The sequence below is a fragment of the Marmota marmota genome, unplaced genomic scaffold, assembly GCF_001458135.2.
Source record: "Marmota marmota marmota unplaced genomic scaffold, marMar, whole genome shotgun sequence".
NCBI classification, from domain to species: Eukaryota; Metazoa; Chordata; class Mammalia; order Rodentia; family Sciuridae; genus Marmota; species Marmota marmota.
Window position 1 is genome coordinate 1307173 of NW_025999977.1, and position 25183 is coordinate 1332355.

Sequence of the window (25183 nt, forward strand, 5' to 3'; positions counted from 1 at the left end):
TATATATATATATATATATATATATATATATATATATATACACACACACACACACGCGCGCGCGCGCGCGCGCACACACACACACACACATACATACACACAAAGAGGAATTAGTTCAAGAGATCTATTGTACAGCCTGATGACCATAGTTAAAAATAATGTATTGTGTTCTTGAAAATCTCTGGAGAGTAGATTTTAAATATTTTAACTACAAAAAAAAGTGATAAATATGTGAGGTAATACATGTGTTAATTAACTTAATGTTTATTATCTTATATATATTACTGCTTCATTTAGCTGTTCCATAATATACATATTTGAAAATGTCATGTTGTACATAATAAATGCATATGCTTTTTGTCAATTAAAAATAAATTTTTTAAAATTTTGCTCTATAAGTAAACATAGTCACTACTTATGGTATGAAAATATATTATGAAATTATACAGACTTTAAATAAGTGAAATCATAAGTGAGGGTACAAGTTAACCAGTTAAATCCCATGTTTCAAGTCTGTGAATGTTTGATTGACATAGGTGCCCTAAAATAGGTTGGAAATAATAATCTAGAACTTATTTTTTATTATATTAATTAATGTTAATGTTATAGCTGTTAGTGTAATACAACTATGTTCTTATTGTTACATAATCATATATTATATACTATGCTAAAGTTTTTATAGGTGTTTAATATCTGAGAAAATGGGATGAAATGGATTAAAAAGTAATTGAGGAATCAGAATTTACAGGACTCCTTTTCTGAATATGAACAAAAGAATGGAGTCAAATGTGTTGCTTATCTCTCTGCTTTGGTTTGAACTGAACATTGAAGAGTAGAAAATAAGATGCGTCTAGACCTCAACTTACTTATTTCAAAGTTTATAGGCATGGAGATGTCCACAAAGCAATAAGATATATGGTTCTTGAAACAGAATGTGTTTGAAGGAGATCTATCTATATTGAAGACTGGTACTGGAAGCTGTAAGAATTAATTAGATAAGCCAGGAGCGGTGGCGCACCCCTATAATCCCAGCGTCTGAGAAGGCTGAGAAAGGAGGCTGGTGGGTTCAAAGCCAGCCTCAGCAATGGCGAGGTGCTAAGCAACTCAGTGAGACCCTGTCTCTAAATAAAATACAAAATAGGGCTGGGGATGTGGCTCAGTGGCTGAGTACCCCTGAGTTCAATCCCTAGTACCTCCCCCCACAAAAAAAGAAATAATTAGATCACTCAGAGAAAGTGAAAGAATGTATCCCCAGAGGTGTCAAAGCAAAGTCATGGGAAGACAGAATTTTCTCTTTTCTTTAATCCCCTGCTCTCCCTGCTTCCCTTCCTCTCCCTTCTTCTCCTATTGCTGGAGATTGAACCCAGTATCTCTCGTGCTAGGCAAGTGCTCAATCACTGAGCTACATCTTCAGCCTAGGAAAACATAATTTTTAATGGAGAATATTTAATAGAGCTGGAGTAAGTTCAAACTGGAAAATAAATATTGGATGTGGTAGCAATTAGTTAATGGGTTCCTGAATCTGTCCTTGTTGATGGATTATTAGTAATAGAATCCTCGTTGTTCTGGTGTTCTGCAGACTCATTTGTCCTGAAAATATTATTTCCTAGGTAAATAAATTCCAGAATACTTCTTAGAGCATTTCATATGCTACTGTACATCATATATCTCTTAATTTATAGGGAATCTCCAATTTATGTGATTTGGGAATCTTTACTATTTGAGAATATTTTAAGATTAGTGTTACATAAGACACATTTTAGGAGACATAATGACATATTAGTCTTTTTGAAATAGATTGATAGTAAAGAAAGCCAAGAGCTATTACAATAAGTAGTGCGACAACATAGCATGAAGTTGAAACCTAGGGATACTTATAAGCAATGTGAAGAAACTAGAGGATATAGAGAAGGGTAGTATTGCTAGAAGGAAGCGCTCAGAGTCCCAGAAGAGTTAAAAGGGACTAGGGTCCTGGAGAAGCTTTGCTTTTGAACAGAGATAAAGCAAGAAAAAGGGTACAGCTTCTGAGGGCAGTGAAGGCAGTTTGCTCATTTAGTGAAGAAAAAAATGTTTTCTTGCAGACCAAAAAATAAAAAATAAAATAAAAAGAAGAAAGGAAGGAGACAAAAGATAGAAATGGCCACATTGAACTTTTGGAAAAAGAAAATATTAATGGAGACTGTGATATGAGTCAGTTTCCCAGTTGTGTAGCTCACTGAATGTAAATGTGAGATGGCTTCAAGTCATTTAAATTTCTGTCTTTTTCAAACTGGAAACGGAATTATATTTTAAATTTCATATTACTTCACAGGATGCTAGGCATGCAGCGGAAGAGGAGATTTATACCAACTTAAATCAGAAGATTGACCAGTTTCTGCAGCTGGCAGACTATGACTGGATGACAGGAGATTTAGACAACAAAGCAAGCGATTACCTTGTAGACCTCATTGCCTTTCTGCGGAGCACCTTTGCTGTATTCACGCACCTTCCTGTAAGTGACAGTGCCTCTTACTTTGCTCTTGGGTACAGAAAAAAAAGTTCCTTGAGCTCTAATTTTGTGAAAGATATTAGTTTCTGATTTAACTTACTGTTTGGTATTAAAAACTCACACTTTATTCATCAAACCTTAGTGATATTTTCCCTTTACTTTTACATTTTGTTTATTTTGAAAATGATCCCTAATGTCCTGTCTTCCTATTAACTTCAGGATAATTAGTACAAAGACATAATGAAAGCCTTGGTAGAAATAAAAGAGAAATATCAGAGTCAGAATTTCCATATATATATTTATTTTACTTTTAGAATCTTTTAATTTTTTTATAAATTGAAATTCTCTGATAAAATTCTTTGCTTTTTAAAATATAATTTGTCATTATTTTCTTGAGGATCATGGTTATAATTATTATAGCAATGTGTACTAACTCATGTATTATTTATCTACATAGTAGTGGAGTTATTTCTGATTTTTTCCTTCATTTTCTGTCATATGTTTCTGTGTCTTCCTAGTATTTTTTTGGTTGTTGTTAGACATTCCTTTACTGAATAAGTAGAAAGGGAAGGCAGGTTGTGGTTTGAGATCAGTTAGTCCACTTATGGACTGATGTGGGCTAAGGGTGGGTTGCTGATGTCCTGAATGGTTGTTTGTCCCTGTTGCTGGATATGATTCTACTGGGCCTTTTCTAAGAGCTTGGCATGTCATAATCTCTTTAAAACCAAAGAGGATTTTAGAGAACCTTGTCTATTCAGCTTTCTGCCTTCTTTGGTTTTAGACAATTTGACAATTGAGAAAGGAGTATTAGCCATTCTCAGGTCAGCAATTAATAACAGGAAGAAAGTGTGGTGGTAAGTTGTCATTGTCAATTTTCCATTTCTCCAAGAAAATAGTTCTTCCTGTGGTCTGAATGTGTACCCCCAAAATTCACATGTTGATACTAATGACCAATATGAGGACAACAGGAAGTGAAGCCTTGGGAGGTGGTAGATCATGAGAGTAGAGTTCTCATGAATGAGATAAATTAATTTATAGAAGAAGCTCCAGAAAAGTGGCCGTTTTCTTCCAACATGTAAGTATGCAGCATGTAGATGCCTTTCATGAAATAGCAAGTCAGCTCTCACCAGACAGTGAATCCGCTAGCACCTTGATCTTGGACTTCCTAGCTTCAAGTACTGTAAGAAATCAATTTCTGTTGTTTATAAGCAGTCCATGGTGCTTTGTTATTGCAGTAACTGCCTACCTGAGATTTTTCCATTTGTTAGTATTTTTCTCTGAAACACTGGGTGACTATGAGAAATGTTTTCAAAGGCTTTGATTTCATCCTTACATTTTTCAATGATGTAGATTTGGAATGGAGCAAATGTCTTGAGAGGAAAATTGGCCATCAAAGCTCTAATGTTGGCATTCTAACTCCTTGGAACCAGCAAAAATTTAATGGTTTATTTGACTGCTAGTTGCTAGTATATACCTGGACCTAACTTCAATTCTCAGTCTGATGCCTATGCTGAGTTTTGACCAGTGCCCTCAGAGACAACTGCAGATCTTTAGCTCAGCTTTGTAAGGTTCTGCCTTCTCTGCAGTTATATTCTGTTCAGCTTTAATAGTATCCATAAAATTTTCATTTTTGGCCACATTTTTTACTGATTTACTTGTTCTTAATAGGAAATTAGGTCATTTCATCTAGCTTAATTGTAATTCCTAAGCCAGACAAAACTAGCACAAAAAAACTCCACAAATTAGTCTGACAATTATGGATAATAAATAAATAATTGAAAACAATTCCCAGTGTTTTAAGAAAGTAATTTAGTGCTATTCTATGGGATTTATTCCAGGAATGCCTGGATGGTTCAATGTTTTAACAATTCTATTAATATGATTTATCACATTGCTATGTGAAGAAGATAAATTATTGATTTTATCTGATGTTTTTCTCTCCAAGCCTTTAAAATTCTATCCTTATTCTTTATACTAGGAATTTTCATTATAATGTGCCTTAATGTGGGTCTGTTTTAGTTTTGTATATTTAGGAGTCCTATAAGCCTCTTGTATTTGATTTTCCATTTCATTCTTTAGATTTGGGACATTTTCTGATATTATTTCATTGAAAAGATTGTGCATTCCTTTGGTTTGTATCTCAGCACCTTCATCTATCCCAAGAAATCTTAAATTTTGTCTTTTAATGTTATCCCATAATTCTTGGAAGTTCTGTTCATGGTTTCTTAATATCTTCTCTCTGTGGTCAGCTCTATTTTCAAGATTATATATCTTGTCTTCATTGCCTGAGGTGTCTTCCAAGGGGTCTAGTCTGTCGGTAATGCTTTCTATTAAATTTTTAATTTGGTTTTGTAAGGGTCCGGCGAAGCGTCGGAGGAAGAGACCACCAAGAGACTGACTCATGCAATTGCAGAAGGGGATTTATTGGGGATCCATTCCAGCACGCTGGGGCTCTGTGCTCACTCAAGAATGGAGAGCAGCCCAGAGCCCAGAGCAGGGGTTGAGCAATGCTTAAGTACACTTTTTGGGGAGGGCGGGGACTTTACATACATCACAGTCTCCTTTAACAAATCATCATACACCGCGGGAAAATCAAACAACAATTCTGAGACATGATTAGTACATTCATTGGCGGGAACAGGTCAGGCGGGGGTGATAGGTCAGTTCTAAAGCAGGGTACACATTCAAACTGATTGGTTCAGGCCCTGTGATGTCTACATGCAAGGTCACACAGAGTCCTAGGTTATTAAACAACCAGGCGGTCAGGGGAAATATTTACTAGGCGGTTCCAAGTATTGTCTTAACAGCTACAGGAATTTCAGGTTTTACATGTAGCATAGGAATTTAACAATACCTGGTCCTTTACATTTTAACTCAGGCCTTGCAGCTTAGAAACTTTACAGTGCCCGGTCTTTTATACTTTAACTTCAATTTCTTTTACCCTTACAGTTTATTGTTTCCTTCATTTTGAAGATTTCTGCTTTTTTTTCAGAATTTCTGCCTCTTTATTGAAATGATCTTTCACTTCCTGTATTTTCTCTCTGATTTCATTCATTATATGTCCTTTGCTTTGCAGATGAGTTTAATGATGTATATTTTAAACTCCTTCTCTGACATTTCTTCCATTGTGGTGTCAGTGGATTCTGTAATTGGAGTATCTTGGTTTGCTTGGGGTGATTTGTTGCCTTGCTTTTTCATGTTGTTTGTGTCCCTACCCATCTAAAAGTTCGGATATGAGGCAGTATAGTTTCTACCCTGTGGACATATAATGTCCCTGAAGGTTTCCAGTACCTCACTGTTTAGGGTGAGGCAAATAATAACAACAACCAATGCAAACAATATACATTGCAAATAGTTCCTACTATGACGTCTACAATGTTAATTATCACAAAACAGAAATTATATGATCAGTTATTGCCTATAATAAAAACAACAAGTTTGCAAAAGGGTTTATAATTTCAAATAGTGGACAGAAAGAGAGCAGAAGTTATATAGGATGTAATGACTGTGAGGCAGGAGAGAAGACAGAAGTAAAAGATTAAAGGAAGAGTGAAAGAACATGGAGGTTAGCTGTTAGTGGGAGAAAAGAGAGAATCAAGGGAAACAGGTAGGAGAAAAAAATATATAAAGTAAAATAAAAATATAAAACAAAACTAAAACAACTGATCAAACATCCTAGTTTACAAAAAAACTAATCCATGAAAAATAACTGGCCAGTTGTGTCTCACCCAGCTCATCCTGGAAACAGTGGAATTGGAGGAAGAGGGGTAGAGCCCGGTGGGTTTCCAAGACCAGTTGTCCCCTGTGTAAACTTCTCTCCACGTTTTGATTTTCTCCTGATGCACATAAGCACACTCCATGTCGTGCAGTGTGTATTTACTGGGCTGGGATTTCAGGCCAAACTTGGGTTTACCAGGAATTAGCTTCCTCAGATGCTGGCCCCTGTGCCAAGGCTGCAAAATGTTTCCTTCCTTTGTCCTCTTCAGGCTGCCACCTGGAGAGATGGTGGCTTCTTTCCCCACACATGGATATCCTGCAGCAAGTCTTTCAGGTTTGTTGGGCAATGTCCTTGATCTTTAAACATTCCATTTCCATACACACTTCAGTCCTCCCCCAAATGCTGGTTCCTTTAATTTCCTTATTTCTCCACTATGCTGACAAAGAGGCCACTCGGGCTGGTGCTTCAATCCCTGGCACAGCCCCCCCACCAGCCGCCCTGCGCAAAAAAAAAAAAAAAAAAAAAATGCTTTAGAAATTACATTAAATAACATGGTTAGCTGGGTCCAATGGCACATCTGTGTAATTCCAGCAACTGGGGAGACTGAGGCAGGAGGATTGAAAGTACAAAGCCAGCCTCAGCAAATCAGCAAGGCCCTCAGCAACTTAGCAAGACCTGTCTCAAATACAAAAAATTAAAAGCAGTGGGGATGTGGCTAATTGTTTAAGTGTCTGGGTTCACTCCCTGGTACAAACAACAAAAAATAAGCAAGATTAAAATAGAATAAATTACAATTGTTATAATGTTAGCAGGAAGAGTGAAGCAGGTGGCATCACTATACCAGACCTTAAACTATACTACAGATTAATAGTAATAAAAACAACATGGTATTGGCACCAAAACAGACTGGTAGACCAATGGTACAGGATAGAGGACACAGAGACTAACCCACAAAATTACAATTACCTTATATTAGACAAAGTTGCTAAAAACATGCACTGGAGAAAAGATAGCCTCTTTAACAAATGGTGCTGGGAAAACTGGAAATTCATGTGCAACAAAATGAAATTAAACCCCTGTGTCTCACTATGCACAAAACTCAACTCAAAGTGGATCAAGGACCTTGGAATTAAACCAGAAAATCTCTGTTTAATAGAAGAAAAGTAGACCCTAATCTTCATCATGTGGGATTAGGCCCCACTTCCTTAATAAGACTCTTATAGCGCAAGAATTAAATCCAAGAATCAATAAATGAAATGGAATCAAACTAAAAAGTTTCTTATCAGCAAAACAAATAATCTGTGAAGTAAACAGAGAGCCTACATCCTGGGAGCAAATTTTTACCCCTCACACATCAGATAGAGCACTAATCTCTAGGGTATATAAAGAACTCAAAAAGCTAAGTATCAAAAATAAATAAATAAATAAATAACCCAATCAACAAATGGGCCAAGGACCTGAACAGACACTTCTCAGAAGAGGATATACAATCAATTAACAAAATATGAAAAAATGTTCATCATCTCTAGCAATTAGAGAAATACAAATCAAAACTACTCTTATTATTTCACTCCAGTCAGAATGGCAACAATAAGTGTTGGTGAGGATGTGGGGAAAAAGGTACACTCATACATTGCTGGTGGGACTGCAGATTGGTGGCAGCCAATATGGAAAGCACTATGGAGATTCCTTGGAAATCTGGGAATGGAACCACCATTTGACCCAGCTATTCCCCTCCTTGGTCTATACCCAACAGACTTAAAAACAGCATACTACAGGGACACAGCCACATCAATGTTTATTACAGCACAATTCACAGTAGCTAAACTGTGGAGCCAACCTAGATGCCCTTCGGTGGATGAATGGATAAAAAAAAATGTGGCATATATACACAATGAAATATTACTCAGCAATAAAAGAGAATAAAATCATGGCATTTGCAGGTTAATGGATGGAGTTAGAGAAGATAATGCTAAGCGAACTTAGCCAATCCCCAAAAAAAACAAATGTCGAATGTTTTCTCTGCTATAAGGAGGCTGACTCATAGTGGGGTAGGGAGGGGGAACATGGGAGGAATAGATGAATTCTAGATAGGGCAGAGGGGTGGCAGGGAAAGGAAGGGGACAGGGGATTAGCAAGGATGGTGGAATGTAATAGACATCATTATCCAAAGTATATGTATGAAGACACTAATTGGTGTCAACATGCTTTATATACAACAGAGATATGAAAAATTGTGCTGTATAAGTGTAATAAGTATTGTAATATATTCCGCTATCATTTATTTTTTTAAAAATCAATAAAAAAGAAAAAAATACAACTTAATAGAAAAAAATTTCAATGACTGTATTTACGCTGCTAGTACTGGAAAAACAAAAACAAAGGCCACTGATGATAATGTGAACAAATATGTGACTCTGGTAATAAAATAGATGTATCAACTGGGTGCAGTGGCACAAGCTTGTAATCCTAGCTACTTATCAGGATGAGGCAGGAGGATGGCAAGTTCAAAATCAGACTCAGCAACGTAGTAAGGCCCTAGCCAACTTACTGATACACTGTCTCAAAACTTAAAAAAAATAAAGGACTGGGAGTGTTGATCCTTGGTAGATCACACCTGAGTTGAATCCCTCGTACTAGCACATAAAAAAGGACATACATATTAAGGTTGTCACATATTTTTAGCTGTACACTTGTTAAAGTAAAAAGGAAATAATAGCATTCAACATTTGTAAGAAATACTTCTGGAAGTAGGTATTCTGATACATTGCTGGTAGAGGTCTCAATGGTATAGTCCTTTTGGTCATCAATTTTTCAGTATACCACAGAAATCCCTAAAATGTATCTACCTTTTTACCATGCAATTTCATTTTTAGACTAATTCCTTAATAAAATAATCATGAGTGTGTCATAAAATTCTGATATAAGTATGTTAAACATAGTATTATGTTTTGTATAGTGAGGAGTTGGTCTAATTAAAAGTCCAATAATATCATTTATCCGTGAATGTAAATGTATAGTCATTGAAAAACATCTTCATTATTTCTCATTGGAAAAACATATTGAAAACCAGACCCCAAAATTTCATAGCATTTTAAACATATATAATTTTAAATATTATACATACTCATTAACCGTTTATAATATATATAGTTAGAGTCTGAAATTGCTTACTTCTTAATTTTACAGTGCTTATCTATATACATAGTTTTTACTTTTTATCTTTGTTCTTTAAAAAAATTTGTCATAAAACATTTGCTGCTTCTTAAATCCTGGTGGTATGAGGAGGTGATATTTGGAATTATGTTCTTCATCTCAAGAATTATTCTGTCTTTAATAACTAATTTATTCATTATGAAAACAACACTTTTACTTGAATGATTTTTTTTCTAATGTATTTCATTTGTTGAAGGGAATAGGACCAATAGAATTTTGGCTATTAAGTTTCCCTTTGCTTTGTAGTGTTATTTGAAAGAGTGAGATCTTGGAGTATTACAAGAGCAAAAAACCACAATAGTTCAGAACCAACACCTTCCTGAATTGGGTGTTCACTAAATTTATCATCTTCTGTTTTTTTTCTTTTGTGCTTAAAATATAAAAAATGATAACCTAATGAGTTATTGTCTATATGTGCCATGAAATACAGTGATTCCTATATATGCAATAGTTATCAGATGTCAGTATCATACTCTGTTTCCCTTACTTTAAACTCTACATCACTTAGAAGAAGTAATGTGGATCAAATTGCTATTAGTTTGACTCAGAATGCATGCATTTTCCACCTGTGAGTTGTGACCTTAATTTTTTTATTCTCAGCTGTTATTGAACCTAAATATTGTATAACATCTCAGTGCGGATGAGTTGATCCTAGTATTCAGATTATAGAACCACTTTTCCAAGCACCATTAAGAACTAAGGTGGTAGGTAATTGACAGCACTAAATCCTTAATATTGCTTCCATAAATGCGATATTCTAAAGCAGAGATCTCTTTTTCTTAAATCACACTTTCAAAAATTTGTTGGATTGGCCAACTGTAATCTACAGAATGAGGTAAATATGACTTCCAAAGTACTCCTTCTCGTTTTCCACAGGCAGCAAATAGATTGCCTGGCGTTTGTGTTCTGTTCCCCAGAAGGCTAGATACTTTCTTCATGAAACTCCATGTGAGTGACAAAACAGAGCTATGTTCAACATTTGCCCTTGTGCATTACTAGAGAAAGAATGATAGGGGAAGGAGTTCTTCTGAGGAAGAACCAGATCATTTGTCTTTTACTTAATATGAATATTTTGTTTTCATGTTTGAAATTCCCAGACAGCACTGACTCTGTCAGAAGGGACTGAATCATAGGAAATATGTATATGAAGAGAACTGAAAGGAAAAAGCAAACAGTGTCTTGTTCTCCTAAAATTTGAAATTCCCTGTTTCTCTTAGTCCTCAGTAATATTTTGTTGCCACATCACAATTGCAGCATAGTCAATGCATCAGTGGGGGAGAGGGAAAGGATGTGTGAGAGAGAGAGAGAGAGAGGGAGAGAGAGGCAGTATGTCTGAGAATGAGTGTATATATATTTGGGTCAGGGAAAGTATCCCAGATCATTATTAACCAATCAGGGAAATTATTGAATTTTGTGTCTATTTTTCCCTGGAAGTTTTGAAAATCAGGGCTCCCACCTGTTGTCATGAGGCACCCAGAAATGACCATCATAGGGTTTTCCACAGTTAGAGTTTTAAAATGTTACTTTGTGCCTTGAGTTAACAGATGAGGTAAGTTCCCAAGTATTCATCTCAGGCTCCAATTGCATAATTTACGATTGCATGCATACTTACCCGTTTTGCATGCTCAGCATAAGAGCATATTTTTGAGGATTTATCTTTGTTATCCTGATAATTATCTTTCAGAAATGCTTAAGAGAGAGGAAATACTATCTCAAGTAACAGACCTAGAGGAGAGAATACTAAATTTGTTTTTTCTTTTGCTATTAATGTTAATTTGTATGTCCTGGGGCAAGATCTCCCATAACCCACCTTGGTTTGTGGGTTAAGTGTGGAAATTTTCTTAGTTCAAGAATCCAATGATACCTATCCCTGGCCTTACTTCCTGTTTGAAAGACCATCTTGAAGGGAAAGTTATTTTCCCTTAAAATATTTCTGAAATTCTTCTTATCTAAAACCCTTTTAAAATGGACATTTTTTCTTATCTCTTCATTTAATTGTATGAACTGCTACAATCTCAGGACTTAACAAATGTTACTCCTACTGAGAAAATGTCAGTGCCACTCATTAGGTACAAAATCTTTGTGATTATTCAGAATTTCCATTATGGGGTCTCAGACTACCTTTTTTATCTGTCTGTCTCTCTGTCTTTCCTATTTGCTGAAGACACTCCTCCCAAATTGAAGCAATTCTCTTTGTCAAGAACACTCTTTAATACCCTGGGTCTTTTTACCAGGCATTTTATTATGGCTTGAATATGAGCTATTCCCTGAAACCCCTTATAACTGTAATCTAATTAGTAGATTAATTCATTTGATGGGTTAATAATTTAAATGGATTAATGAGTAGTAACTGTAGGCAGGTAGGATGTGACTGGAGGAAATAGGTCACTGGGTCCCTGCCCTTGCAGGTTATATTATCCCAATCTCCTTGCACTCAAGCTCTTTTTTGTTTCCTGGCTATCATGAACTGAGAAACTTTCCTGTCATGCTCTTCAGCCATGATGTTCTGTCAGAAGGGTGAGGCAGAGCTGTGTAATCCACTGACCATGGACTAAACCTCTGAAACCTTGAACCAAAATTTACTTTTCCTCCTCTAAGTTGTTATAGCAATGCAAAGCTGACTAAAACATCTTTATGGTCTACATTTACTGCTTCTGCCCTTTAACCATATGTGCTGAAATCTTACACATCCTTCCAGGCTCATTTTAAATACCAGAACTTTTATGAAGGTTTCTCCAGTTCTAAGTGGATGTGATGTCTTCCTTTTTCATAGTACTTCTTTTATGGCAGTACCTTATCTACCTTGAGTAGGATGTATCATTTATTTGTGTCTTGGATCCAGAAAAAGGAAAGATGATAAAGAAGTATCCCCTGCATTTCATTCTTTTCATGAACAAAGACTCAAAATACCCCAAATAGATAAGTATTGTTGTTTTGTTTTACTGATGAGAACATGAACTCTGGGCGGATATATTATTTTGGGAATACAGTAAATAGGTGGCAGAGTCAGGAAGTAAATGCATTTATTTGACTTTAAAGGTTTTCCATAATATCATTCTACCTAACATATTAATTTCCAGGTGTGAGCTGTGAATCTTGTGGGTAAAGATTTGTATTACTTATCTCTATTTCTGTGTAGTGAAGCACGTTGCAGGAAATGGTACATAGTAGCTGGGAATGGTAGTGCATGCCTTCAATTCCAGTGACTAGAGAAGCTGAGGAAGGAGGATTGCAACTTTGAGGCCAGCTTCAGTAATTTGGGGGGCCACTCTCTCAAAATAAAAGAGGGATAGGGGTATAGCTCAGTGGTAGGGTACTCCTAGGTTAAATACTCCATACCACACACACATGAAAAAATGGTGCACAATAAGTTTTTGTAAAGTTTACTTGTTTTGAATAATAAAATAAGTGAATTCTTGTTTGGAAAAAAAACTGTTTTGGGGTCCTATGTGTAATTAAAAGTAATTTTATTATAAAAAGAGATGTAATCAGCTATTATTCTGAAATAAGGACCAAAAGTTGGGGGCTGAGGTTGTGCCTCAGTGGTAGAGTGCTTGCCTAGCATGTATGAGGCACTGGTTTGATCCTCAGAACCACATAAATGTAAAATAAAGATATTGTGTCCACCTAAAACTAAAAAAAGTAAATATTTTTTTTAAAGTTGGTTGGGTTAACATTCCAATTGATCTTTCTTTTTCCACATTTGCTCATGTTTCTCCAAATAGAGTAGATTTTTATTTTTTCAAATGTCAGCGTTTTAATTTTAAAAAAGCCTTCAATTTATGTATTGCTTTGTAATATTCAAACTTTCATTATCTCATTTCACTTTTATGATTTTTATTTTATTTTGTTTTATTGGTACTGGGGATTGAACCCAGAGCCTGTGCATTCTAGGTAAGTGCTTTACCACTGAGCTATGTTCCCAGATCTTTTTGTTATTGTTATTATTGTTATAAAAGAAATTCATTGATAAATGGAGTTAATATTTTCCTCATTTGACAAAAATAGAAACTGGGGCCTAAAATGATCTTATTCAAGGTCAAAAAATTAATCAGCAGTAGTCTTTTTTGCCTTGGGTAATAGCTACCATATTTTGAGTATGTACCAGATACCAAGTATCTGCAAAGTGTCCTTCTCCCGTCTCTGTCCTTCATTCTGTGTGTGTCTGTATATATTCTCATTATTCCTTGCAATAAATTTGCAAAAAACAAAGAACTATTGTTATCCCATTTTACATATGATTCTTTTAAAACAGAAAGAAGTTTGCTAATGTGTTAAAAATTACTCATCTGGGGAAGTGGATCTGGGATGTGAGCTGCCACCATGTTCCTCTGTTTCTAAGCTGTGTATGAGGAGCACCAGGCTGTGGCACCCTAGCCGTCACTTAAACAAACACCTTTTCTCCTGTGGGATTCTCACTTGGTGTTTTTGTTTGTTTGTTTGTTTGCTTTTTGGTTCATGTATAAAATTTTAGTCATTGTGAGCAGAATGTTTCCTAGTAGGGGAGAAAAACTGTGGTAATGTCCCCATAAGTGAAAACTCTATCAGGTAATGGGAAGGGTACTAGTAAGTGGGTTGCCTGTTTCTGATTTACCTTAGTTCCCTTTTTTTGACACCTTTTGTGAAAATTCTCTCATCTGTTCATAATGATCCTCTAAAGCAGCCCTCTCCCTATGGCTTTCTCTGGAACAAAATAAGGAAGGTTCAGGTTTCCTTAAGGGACTAGCAGGCATTAGAACCTTCTGGATGCAACCAAATTTTTCTTCAAGTTAATTAAGTTTGAGCCAATGTCAAATGAATCTTTTTCTTAAGTTCTTTTCCTCTGATGGGGCAAAAGAAATAGATTTGGTAATGATATCTCTGACTACCAAGAATTGTTTTATGTTTCCTATTTCTTTGCTGTTACCATTTACATTATTGGAGCCACTTAGAGGACAATGAACAACAAATGAGCATCTTTTTAGAATAGTATTGGTGTTTTTCACTTAAATCCTTCAGGGGTTTTGTATTCTTCACAGAGACCTTTGTGTGTTGAGCTATTACTTAGCATTTTTCTCCCCATAAAACTTGCATTACTAACAGCTACAGCTGCTGTTTCTGGTGGTATTCAGCCAGTAGTCCTTTGCCTCTTTAATGATACTGACTTTTGATTATCTTCTGGTCTTACAATTAATAAATAAAAACTTATTTGAGTTCAAACACTAAGAACTATTTACCTCTAATCTTGTTTTGGTAGTGTGATAAAGTATAAAATAAGCAGAACCTAGAGTTTAAAGGACTGTATAATCCTGCAACTGTAAATCTCCATATCTAATATCCTACTTAAGAGTCAAGAGATTCCAATGAGAGCATTTTAGATAGTACTATTCCTGGTCACATTAGTATTTCCAGTACCTTTATATGATGGAGAGACTGCTGTGAGTCTTTCTCATTGGTGCTGAGGTACTGGGATGCTGGGTATTATCTGAGGACAAAATACTTTTTATTTCAACATTGCTTACAAAGGAGCAAATAATTAAAATCCATAACTGTGTAATAAATAGGCAAATAGTTATATAAACTACAATGCTGTTGTTCAATTGAAATGTTATACATTTGCTAAAACTAATTTCATGAAGATCAAATAATATCCATGCAAAATATTTGTAACACAATGTCAAATGAAAGAAGCAGAATGAAAATTTTATAAACAAAATGATTGCAAGTGTGTAAAAACCATGTTCATAGTTGGGACAAAAGTTCAGCCTGAAATCTGTTAAAGGTAAATAATTGTGTTGGGGCTGTGTCTTCTTATTTTTCTTCAAACTTATCAGCATTTTATATATTTTTTTGTTCTTGGAATTTAAAAATATTTAAACTTTTTTTAAAAAAATTAAATTTTTATAACTTTCTTCTAATTTCATATTTACTTTTGCCTTCAATTACAGTAGTACAAAAGAAATCCACTGTTTTAGATTTTTGTTTTTTTATATCAGTCTCCTTCATTTAGCTTATTTCTGCCTGTAAAATAATTTCTTTTTAACAGATTAGGTTTAGGTAAACTAAAGGAAGATGTTTGGCATGTGTAAGGGTTTTGTGGGATTAAGATTTCCTAGCAAAATTCTAGGCAAGGAGACTGAGAAGTGTGGTCAAGATTAGATCAGGGCAATAAATCATAACTGGTGAAAACCGAGAGTGTGTGGTCACTGTAAAGAAGAGCACCAAGGGAAGAACACAAGGCAGTTTTTCTATATGTCAGTTAATTTCCAACTGTGCCTTCCAAGAACTCTGTAGTATGTCATTCCCTCTGTTCAGAAACTTTTAATGATATCCACTCCTTCAAATCAACTTCTATCCATATTGATTTTATTTCTTGTAATTCCCTTACACAAAGTGTGACTTCAGCCAATTATATTTGTTAATTGTTCCCAGTCATTCTATGTTCATTTTTTAGCTTTAGACACTTGTGATTTTCCTTCTTCTTAGAATGACTTCTCATCTTACTTTCAAATATTTCTTTCCTTTAAAATACAATTCAGTACCCATTTTTTTTTCTATGAAGTGTTTAAGGGTTGGTCCCCCACTTCTTCATAGTTCATATCCCAGGTGTTTAACTTTCTTGTGAATTCCTATAGATCTTATTGTCTCTATTCTCTACTTGAAACTTATATATATATTTTTTCTTAGTTTTTCCCCGTATATTCTCTTTATCATTAACCAAGATTACAGTCCTTTGAAGGAAAGTATCTTAGACTTTTTAATATGACCAACACTGAATTGGTATCCAGCGGATGTCAGGATGAAATTGGATATGTTGAAGAGGAAACTCAAATGATTGCTATCACATTATATTTTCTGTTCTGATTACCAATTTATTTTTGCTTTATAATCCCATTTCATTGAGAATGAGATTGGGAAAGCACTAAAAGGGTATTTATCCAAGTTTCTCAGGAAGAAAATATTGCTGCTTGAGAATGTTGCACTAAGGTCATTCTAAGTTACATTTTTTGCTTCTTTGACAGGATGGAAAATTTGAGCTTGTAAGTTAGTTGGTGCTAGGATACCCCAGCTGATCTTGCACATATTGTGGGGTGAGGAGTTCACCATTAAATGAATAGGAATCTGGTACATGCCACTGTTCAGCAGTGGTGGTGTATAGCCACAGATTTAATATGGCTTATTAAGTGCTACTTGAATTTCTGCTAACAAATAACATACATTATTGGAAATCAGACACAGTGCATACTTGCCCCTGGGGATTCCTCTTTCTTTGAATTGGCAATTGCCAGCTCCTTTCTCTTTTGAGTCCTTGGCTATAGATGAGGTCAGCTCTCTTCTTATGAAAAAGCTACCTTCTAAAAAGTGATTATGATTAAGGGGACACACACACACACACACACACACACATTGAAATTTCTACTCTACAGTGTTTCCCTGAATGTATTGTTATATTTTTAAAAAAGGTTTCTCTAAAGGATATCTACTTCTTATTTGTATAGCATGTACGGTAATTTGCCTTTACATGATTCTTAAAAATGAATGATTTGCTTCCTTACCTATTCTAAAATGGTAACAAAGAAAGGAAACTTTTTTATCTTATGTGTGTTTTGTTTTGTTTTAGTCGATTATTACAGTTTATTTTTATTTTAGATTTCCTTTAATTGTTATATACCTTGATAACTCCTTTGGAATATAGTATTAGGATCAAGCAGTGACAGGGACCTGAAAATGGAAAGCACTCTTTCAGCAAACAGGTGCAAATTCTCCATCTAAAGAGTTTTAGATAGAGAACAAATCCTTAGAGTAGTTTCTTCTATGCCTGTTTTTGTAGATATGAGCATAGATATCAGATGGAACTATGTAAAATCTAAGGATTCTTTTTCAGAACTATATTATTTGTTCCACATTGACAATACATATTTTTATATTTACATACAATATGTATTTTTCTGCTGTGGTCATACACAGTTTGTTCATCGCTTTCACTAACAAATCCCTGAACAAAATGTTTATTAAAAGTCTGTTCTTTAGAAAAGGAGATAAGTGGGGGCTGGGGTTGTGGCTCAGTGGTAGAGTGCTTGTCTAGTATGCATAAGGCACTGGGTTCGATCCCCAGCACCACATAAAAATTAAGGTATTGTGTCCATCTACAACTAAAAAAAATATTTACAGAAGAAAAGGAGATAAGTGGATGTGTCCTTTAAATTGATGAATAATGAACATAGGAAAAGGAACAAATCATAAGTATATACTTAGGTGAATTTTCACAAAGTAGGCATACCTGCATGATAAGCACCAAGATCAAGGAACAGAACATAACTAGTTTCCTGAAGGTCCCTTCTCCTTGTTCTCTTTCCTCTTCTCCTTCCAAATTATAACTCTTTCCTGGGGGCAATTATTATCTGTACTTCTTTTTTCATTATCTGTACTTCTAATATTGTATGTAGCTTGATTTTGCCTATTTGTTCAATGTTGTAGTATGTACTCTTTCATGTAAGTTCTTAGATTCAACATTATGTCTATGAAATTTATCAATTGGATGTAGAAATTTTTGTTCATTCTTTGTCCTGTTATACTTGTTCTATTATATGAAAATGTTTCATTGTGTTTTCCATTCTACTATTATTGGACATTTGAGTTATGTTCACTTTTTAGTTATTAGAAATAGTGTTCCTTTGAAACTTATTTTATATGTATTTTGGTGAATATATTTAAACATATATTTCAGAGTGGAATTGCTGTGTCATAGAGTATGAAAATGTCCAGGATTCCGCTGAACAATTTTCCAAAGAAGTATGTCAATTTGTGTTTTCACTAGTGTAATTTGAGAATTCCAGTTTATTTATATCTTTGCTAACTTTTGGACTTACCTATCCTTTTTATTTTAGTTCTTCTATTAGATACATAATGGTGTTACATTGGCATTTCAGTGATCATTTTTGTGAGGACATATGAAATCAGGAAGCTTTTCATATATTTTTCTTGGCTATTTCTTTTCTTTTTCCTTCCCTCCCTTCCTTCCGTCCTTAGTTTTTTTTTTTTCTGGTACCAGAGATTGAACCCAGTGACTCATAACCATTGAGGCACATCCCAGCCCTTTTTATTTTTTTGTGACAGGATCTTGCTGTGTTGCTTAGGGCCTCACTAATTTGCTGAGGCTAGCTTTGAACTTGAGATCTCCTGCCTCAGCCTCTGGAGTTGCTGGGATTATACTCGTGTGCCACTGTGCTTGGCTTTATGGCCATTTCTATGTACTTCTTTGTGGAATGTCTGTTCGAGTCTGTTATCCATTATTCTGTTGAGCTAAATGCCTTTTTCATAGTGATTTAAAATCTTTCAATATATATTTAGTTGAGCAGTTGTCATAAAAAGAATAATGTTCTCCCAAACATATTTACATCCTAATCCCCCAAGCCTTTAAATATGTTACTTGGCAAAAGATAGTTTGCAGATATCATTAAGTTAAGGGTCTTAAGGAAGATTATCCTGTACTAGCTGGATGGACCCAGTGTAATCTTAAAGGGTCCTTAAAAGAGGGAAGGAGGAATGTCAGAGAAGGATTCAGAATGAAAGAAATAAGAGTCTTAGTGCTGTAGTCAGGAGCCAATGAATGTGGACAGCCCTTTTTCAACCTTCTAAGAAGCTGAAAAAAGGAGTAGATTTTCCACTGGCGCGTCCATGAATACACCCTTAAATTTAGCTCCATGTGACCCATTTTGGGCCTCTTGAGCTCCAGAACTGCAAAAAAAAAAAAATCTCTGTTGTTTTAAGCTACTAGGTTTGTGGTGATTTGTTACAAAAGGAATAGGAAGGTTCCCATATATTTTGGTCTTCAGAATCCTTTCTGTGATTAAATGTTACTGAGGATTCCAAAGAGCTTTTGTTTATACGGGTTATAGCTATCAGTATTTGCCATATTATATGCTAATATTTTAAATATATTTATATATTTATTTTAAAATAGCAGCAACACACCCATTATTTATGAACATGAATAACATAAATTTCAAGAAAAATAACTAGATTTTCCAAAAAAAAAAAAAAATTTAGCGAGGAGAATAGCACCACTTTATACCTTTAATGTTTGCCCTAGGAGAAGTTGAATATCTCAGATTTGCTTCTGAATCAGTCTGTTGAAATATATTGTTCTGTTTGAAGTATATGTGAAAATATGGCCTTGCAGATACAAAGTTAGATAAAAGAGAAGTATTTTAATAGACCTTTCAAATAATTTTTGATATTTTTATTTCACAATATAGCAAAAACATGACATTTTAGTGGTTTATATAGTTATTTTATTTATTTATTTTTCTTTTAAAATTTATATATGACAGTGGAATGCATTACACTTCTTATTACACATATAGAGCACAATTTTTCATATCTCTGGTTATATACAAAGTATATTCACACCAATTTGTGTCTTTATACATGTACTTTGGATAATAATGATCATCACATTCCACCATCATTTATAACCCCATGTACCCTCCCTTCTCCTCCAACAACTCTGCCCTATCTAGAGTTCGTCTATTCCTCCCATGCTCCCTCTCTCTATCCCACTATAAATCAGCCTCCTTATATCAAAGAAATATTACATATTTGGTTTTTGGGGATTGGCTCACTTAGCATTATCTTCTCTAACTCCATCCATTTACCTACAAGTTCCATGATTTTATTCTCTTTTATTGCTGAGTAATATTCCATTGTATATATATATGCCACATTTTTTTTATCCATTCATCCACTGAAGGGGCATCTAGGTTGGCTCCACAGTTTAGCTGTTGTGAATTGTGCTGCTATAAACATTGATGTGGCTGTGTCTCTGTAGTATGCTGTTTTTAAGTCCTTTGGGTATAGACTGAGGAGAGGGATAGCTGGATCAAATGGTGCTTCCATTCCCAATTTTCCAAGAAATCTCCACACTGCTTTCCATATTGGCTGCACCAATTTGCAGTCTCACCAGCAGTGTATGAGTGTACCTTTTTCCCCACATCCTCGCCAACACTTATTATTGTTTGTATTCCTAATAGCTACTATTCTGACTGGAGTGAGATGAAATCTTAGAGTGGTTTTGAATTGCATTTCTTTAATTACTAGCAATGATGGCACCAAAACAGACTGGTAGACCAGTGGTACAGAATAAAGGACACAGAGACTAACCCACAAAATTACAATTATCTTATTAGACAAAGGTGCCAAAAACATGCATTAGAGAAAAGATAGCCTCTTCAACAAATGGTGCTGGGAAAACTGGAAATCCATATGCAACAAAATGCAATTAAATCCCTATGTCTCACCGCCCAAAACTCAACTCAAAATAGATCTAGGACTTAGGAATAAAACCAGAGACCCTGCATCTAATAGAAGAATCTCCATTATGTGGAATTAGGCCCCAACTTCCTTAATAACACGCCTGTGGCGCAAGAATTAAAATTAAGAATCAATAAATGGGATGGACTCAAACTAAAAAGTTTCTTCTCGGCAAAAGAAACAATCTGTGAAGTGAATAGAGAGCCTACATCTTGGGAGCAAATCTTTACCCCTCACACATCAGATACAGCACTGATCTCTAGAATATATAAAGAACTCCCAAAGCTAAGCACCAAAACAGCAAATAACCCAATCAATAAATGGGCCAAGGACCTGAACAGACACTTCCCAGAAGATGAGATACAATCAGTCAACAAATACATAAAAAAACCATGACATTTGATTCTCTATTAAAGGTTAGTTAATGTGAAATCCGGGAAATTATATATGAACTTTTCATGTTCTATTACCTTATAAGTTTATTAGTTCATTTTATATTTATTATAAACTGATGCACAAAAATTGCTTATACTTATTGGGTACCATGTGTTATTTTTACACATAAATATATTGTATAATGGTCAAATCAGCATAATCATATGTATTTCTTCAAATTATGATTTCTTTATGGTTGCCAACCTTCAAACTTCTTCTGTACAATGACTATAGATAATAATAATGTATTGTGTACTTTTTCAAAAAAGCTAGAAGAAAGAACTTTGAGTATTTTTCTTTGAATAAAATGTTTATTCAGCATGTTTTTATGGCAACACACATTTATCATTGAGAAAATATTGGTTCACTCAAGTTATGTAGATCTACCATATGTTGATGTGTTTTATTATAAAATTAAAAATTATATTCCTTACTATTACTTGCAGTCTCATTAAAAAACAAAATAAAAACATTTTTAAGAGTCAGGACTCTGTCTCATGGTTAGAGATACTAGTTTTCCAAAATTCTGAATTTTACTTGTAGCTTTGAATTTTGTCATTGCAACTAATATTGTCTGTTGATTTTCTTGAAGCAACAGGTTTATGTTTTTTATTTTCTAGAAAATCCATAAAAAATTCCCAAGTTGGAGTAATCAAATTTGTCTCTTAGCAGTCTTTTCAAGTAAAAATGATGTTCCATGAAAAAGGAAGTAGATAGTTTAGCTTGCAACTACAAGCAGTCATACAAATGCTTTTATTTGAGATAATCCTTATACTTGGGTATGCAGTATAAATGCTTTCTGCATATTTCCCAGTTTAATATGCAGAATTTTTTAAAAGTCATGTACTGAAGGAATGGTATTTAGTGAAATTAACAGCTTTTGCTGCCTCATTGCCATTTGTACATAAAGCTGCTATTTCTGTTACTGTGAGTACCTAGCAGTGAAGAAGGCAGGTACTGACCTCAATTCAGGCTAAGCCACCAGTAGTTTTGCCCATCATTGCTTTTGTACCATCAATGGAAGTGTCAATATAGTAAAAAAAAAGGCAAAAAGCATATGAGTATTATTACAAAAATTGTTTGGGCCTCTTAAGAGTGTCTAAGGGTAGTACCCCCTGGGCATCTATAGACTGCAACTTTAGATCTACTATTTTAGTTGATTGTTCTTTATGGGGGTAAATGTGTGTGTGTGTGTGTGTGTGTACACATATATGATTCTCTCCTAGTTTGTAGCTTGCCTTTTTGCTCTCTTAATGCTGTCAGTTGATGATAGTATTACACTTTAGGAAGTATAAATTTATTTTATAGTTTAATTTTTTAAATTAATCTTTTTTTTTTTTTTTTTTTTTTTTGCTTCTCTCTGGGAATTGTAATGCCAGTCACAACAGTTTGGTCATATTATCATTTTGCTATTCTTCTCTGTGCCATACCTCTGTTTCCTAGCCCCTCTGTTTTCTTCTCTAGTACCATGGAGATGTCCAATCTACAGTGTTGGTGGATGTGCTTCTTGCAGCTCTGCCTTCTTTAATTGTATGCCTTCAGCATTCTTTGCTCTACATTCCAAGCATTGCTGTTAACTTGAAGTATATTAATTGACAGATTGAAAGAAAAGGGAAAGATTATAAAAGTATATCTCAAATATTTACAAGAAGTTATATTCCTCTGGATCACCAATATATTTCCATTAACCAATGTAGGCCTAAAATTATTTTATTTAGAAAATGAGTAGTCAAGATTGTTTTAAAACTAATAAAACTTTGTATATGATAACTGCCTTTGTATATGAAAACTTTGTAAATGATAACTAATAGCTAACATGTAGTAAGCATTTAACTGTGATATTTATAGTAGATAATATTAAAATTTATATAATAGTTATAGTATATATCATTATAATAAAAAGATTCTTCCTAATATATATGAGATATGTTATTTTGAAATTTTTAAAGGAACAGTATAGATATATGACATTATAGGTTCTATAGGAAATATGAGGTTTGGGATCCGGAGGGAACAGTTAATTGTGATGTTTCTTTAGGGTTTCCCTTTCCTTTGGCAGTGGTACCTGGGGATCCTTCCAGGTGTTTTTTGTTTATCTCTTTACCTTCTTGATGGAGCCTGGTTCCCAAGTGTAGGACAGAGAGTGATTCTAATAAGTATAAGCTTTATAGTTTCAATAGTAATAATTAAAACTTCATTTCTAGTGCAGCTTTGATGTTAGCTGATGGCCTTAGTCTACTACACATGAGATCACTGTGGATAACCCTAATAATACCTTATCTATTTTTATTGAGGGAAAATTGCTGGACCTCATACAATTGTATTACTAATGATAACAGTAGAGTGTCAAGAGGAACTTCTGGTGACTTTTTGTCTGATTCAGTGAGTTCCTCTAATTATGATATGTGGCCCTCGATCTCCTTTTAACTATAAATTGCTACTATCCAAAACTAGTAAGCCACAGTACCTTTATGTACTTTATGAATTTCTACCAATCTTGTGAATCATGTGTAAGTTAGCAAGTAACCTCTCACACCAGTTCCTTTACTTTAAAAAAAAAATGTGAAAGTAATGTGATTAACTTCGGGGATCAAAATATTTTTAATTTATTTTTCAGCTGGTACACGGACAAAAAAAATTATATTAATGGGAGTCCTATGTGATGTTTCAATGCATACATAGTTTGTATATTGCTTAAATCAGGTGAAAGATGTCTATTTCCTCAAATATTTATCATTTCTTTATGGTGAAAATTTTCAAAATCCGTTCTACTTTTTAAAATAAACGGTACATAATTGTTATGTATAGTCATCTTACTGTGAAATAGCACACCAGAACTTTTTACTCCTCACTGTATCCTAGTACTCATTGATCAACTTTTTCCCGTCTTTCTTCCCATAATTGTGTCCTGTAATGTATACTATAACCTTTACAGTATATGAACTGTCTCTTACAGAACCCTTCAATAAACTTGCCAAGTTGTGTCATGATTTCATTTCTGCTCAGGCAGAAATTGGCTTAAAAGCATTCAGTCCAAAAGCCTGAGAGAGTTTGAGAAAGTGATCTTGTCCAAATACTAAAGTTTAGCATATTTTTCTTTCTTTCAGATCTCTTTGAAGGCCATTTTACTCTAACTACATTAATGGGGTATATGGAAATATTGGGTAGCCTTCCCTAGTTTTCTGGAGTACTGATTTTTCTGTTCATTATTTTCTTTTTCTGTTTATTATTTTCTCCAAAGGATACACTGTGGAGTTGTTAGGGAAAGAAAAGAACTTAGTCTCAATTGCTGGGTATTGTTACTGGGTATCTTACCATTAATTTCCAGTCTTTTATTTAGAGTAAGATATGAATAGTCAATGGTCCTTTGCTTTTTCTTGTTGATATAGGAAAGCCAAATGATGGAAAGAATAGTTATGTGGAAGTTGAATTAGACCTGTTATGAATGGATCTATAAAGCAGACCCTGGAGGGAGTTTAAATGAGCTAGTTAATTCATGGGTAGCCTAATAACAGAAGAAAGGAATTTTTTTTGAGTATGCTATAAAGTCAGTCCACATATAGGATAGTGTAGACTAGAACTTGTAATCTTCCAAATATGAGATTCTTGTGCCTCTATCTCTATATGCTGGACCCACATTTGTTTAAGAGTTTGATATAGTATAAATTAGTTAGATTTCATTATCTGTATAGTGCTTAGTAGTTATTTAGCACAATAAATGTAAAAGTATATGTTAGAAATTAAGCTAGTAGTGAAGATTATTTTAGATCAGGGTCTGAACTTGGAGGAATTTTCACCTTATATTTCTTGTTTTATTATTTAGTTATAAAATACTGAGTTGATTCAATATAATTATACACATTGGAAGGATTACTTCTGAAACTTCTTTATTATTTTATCTTTCAATAACTTCCATGGGAAAAATGATAATGCTATAAGACAAATTAGAATGTAAAATGAGTAACAAAGACTCAAAAGGTAAAGGACTTAAATCAGATTTACAGTTTACCACTCTAGTTAAGATTTCTAAAAGC

General features: G+C 34.4%; 1 protein-coding gene across 9 annotated transcripts in view; it reads left to right on the forward strand.

Annotated features, from left to right (window-relative positions):
• Exoc6b (exocyst complex component 6B) overlaps positions 1–25183 on the forward strand; it is a 586101-nt gene that overhangs the window by 339267 nt on the left and 221651 nt on the right. For all 9 annotated transcript variants that reach the window (XM_048804120.1, XM_048804114.1, XM_048804118.1 and 6 more), the window contains one exon: positions 2312–2491. In XM_048804120.1, the coding sequence (XP_048660077.1) occupies positions 2312–2491 (180 nt within the window). The remainder of the gene's footprint in view (positions 1–2311; positions 2492–25183) is intronic.